The 1101-nt window shown below is 46.5% G+C and overlaps 1 protein-coding gene across 1 annotated transcript in view; it reads right to left on the bottom strand.

The window, feature by feature from the left end:
• The window catches only part of ACTA2 (actin alpha 2, smooth muscle), a 14620-nt gene that overhangs the window by 6566 nt on the left and 6953 nt on the right, over positions 1-1101 (bottom strand). The window contains exon 4 of the mRNA XM_029931683.1: positions 512-622. Coding sequence (XP_029787543.1) covers positions 512-622 — 111 coding nt within the window. The remainder of the gene's footprint in view (positions 1-511; positions 623-1101) is intronic.

Genomic DNA, 1101 nt, shown 5'->3' with positions numbered 1-1101 from the left:
TTTGTTGAATGTTTATTATATGAGGCACCATGAAACACATTCAACATTTTGCCTCCTTAATCTTCACATCAACCCTTTGAAAAATAATAGCACTAATGTTATTCCCAATGTATAGACAAGGAGACTAAAAATCAAAGAAATTAAGTGGATTCTTTAAACTCGCATAGCTGATAAGAGACAGATCCAGTTTGCAAACCTCGCTTTGAGTCAAGAACCAAATTCCACCCCCGTTCTTTGAAACGATTTCTCCTTAGAAGTTTTTAACCTAACATGTCACCTTTTACAACTAACTGTTCTAATTTCCTATTGCTTTGTAGTCAAGGGGCAGTTTCTGCAGTAAGGACGTGAGTGCTCTCACGATGTTTCTGTCCTTGGTGTCCCCGGGGTTCCTGGAAAGTTGTTGGTGTGTGAGGGGGCCCTGGGCCCCCGGCTCTCTTCTGTCCTGCCCTGCCCCTTTCCCACCGGACTCTCCCCAAACCCCAAAGTGCTGGATCCCAGAGGGGCCGCTTACCTGGGTCATCTTCTCCCGGTTGGCCTTGGGGTTCAAGGGCGCCTCGGTGAGCAGAGTTGGATGTTCTTCGGGGGCAACACGAAGCTCATTGTAGAAAGAGTGGTGCCAGATCTAGTAGGGGACAGAGGAGAAACAGTGATGTGATGCTGCGGAGGGCTGCGGACCCCAGTAAGGGACCAGAGGGACTTACATGACACGAGAACTAACAGAGTGTTCCAAGCACTCATCAAATGTCCACATTTTTCCTGATGCAGGCACCGCAGCTCAGAGAATGTGCATAACTTACCCCAAGGATTCACATCTCGTAAGCCACTGAGCAAAAACCCAAACCCAGGTCTGTGGGCCAAGACGGTGAACAACACAGAATCTGCAGTCAGATCTGGTTCAAATCCCAGCTCTGCCATTTCTTGGTTGTGTGAGTCTGGGCAAATTTTAACCCTCCCCAGCTCACTCACCATGAATAATACCAAAATATCTAGTATGTCTTTGCGAGGACCCTACAATTACTATTTAGTCCAGTGCCTGGCCTGGAATATTCTTAGTATTCAGCTATATTTTTTAAAGGTAATCTCTGCATCCAATGTGGAATT

Source organism: Suricata suricatta, chromosome 2 (assembly GCF_006229205.1).
Source record: "Suricata suricatta isolate VVHF042 chromosome 2, meerkat_22Aug2017_6uvM2_HiC, whole genome shotgun sequence".
Classification (NCBI taxonomy): domain Eukaryota; kingdom Metazoa; phylum Chordata; class Mammalia; order Carnivora; family Herpestidae; genus Suricata; species Suricata suricatta.
The sequence above is the reverse complement of the archived record's forward strand: the minus strand, read 5'-3'. Positions and strand labels throughout refer to the sequence as shown.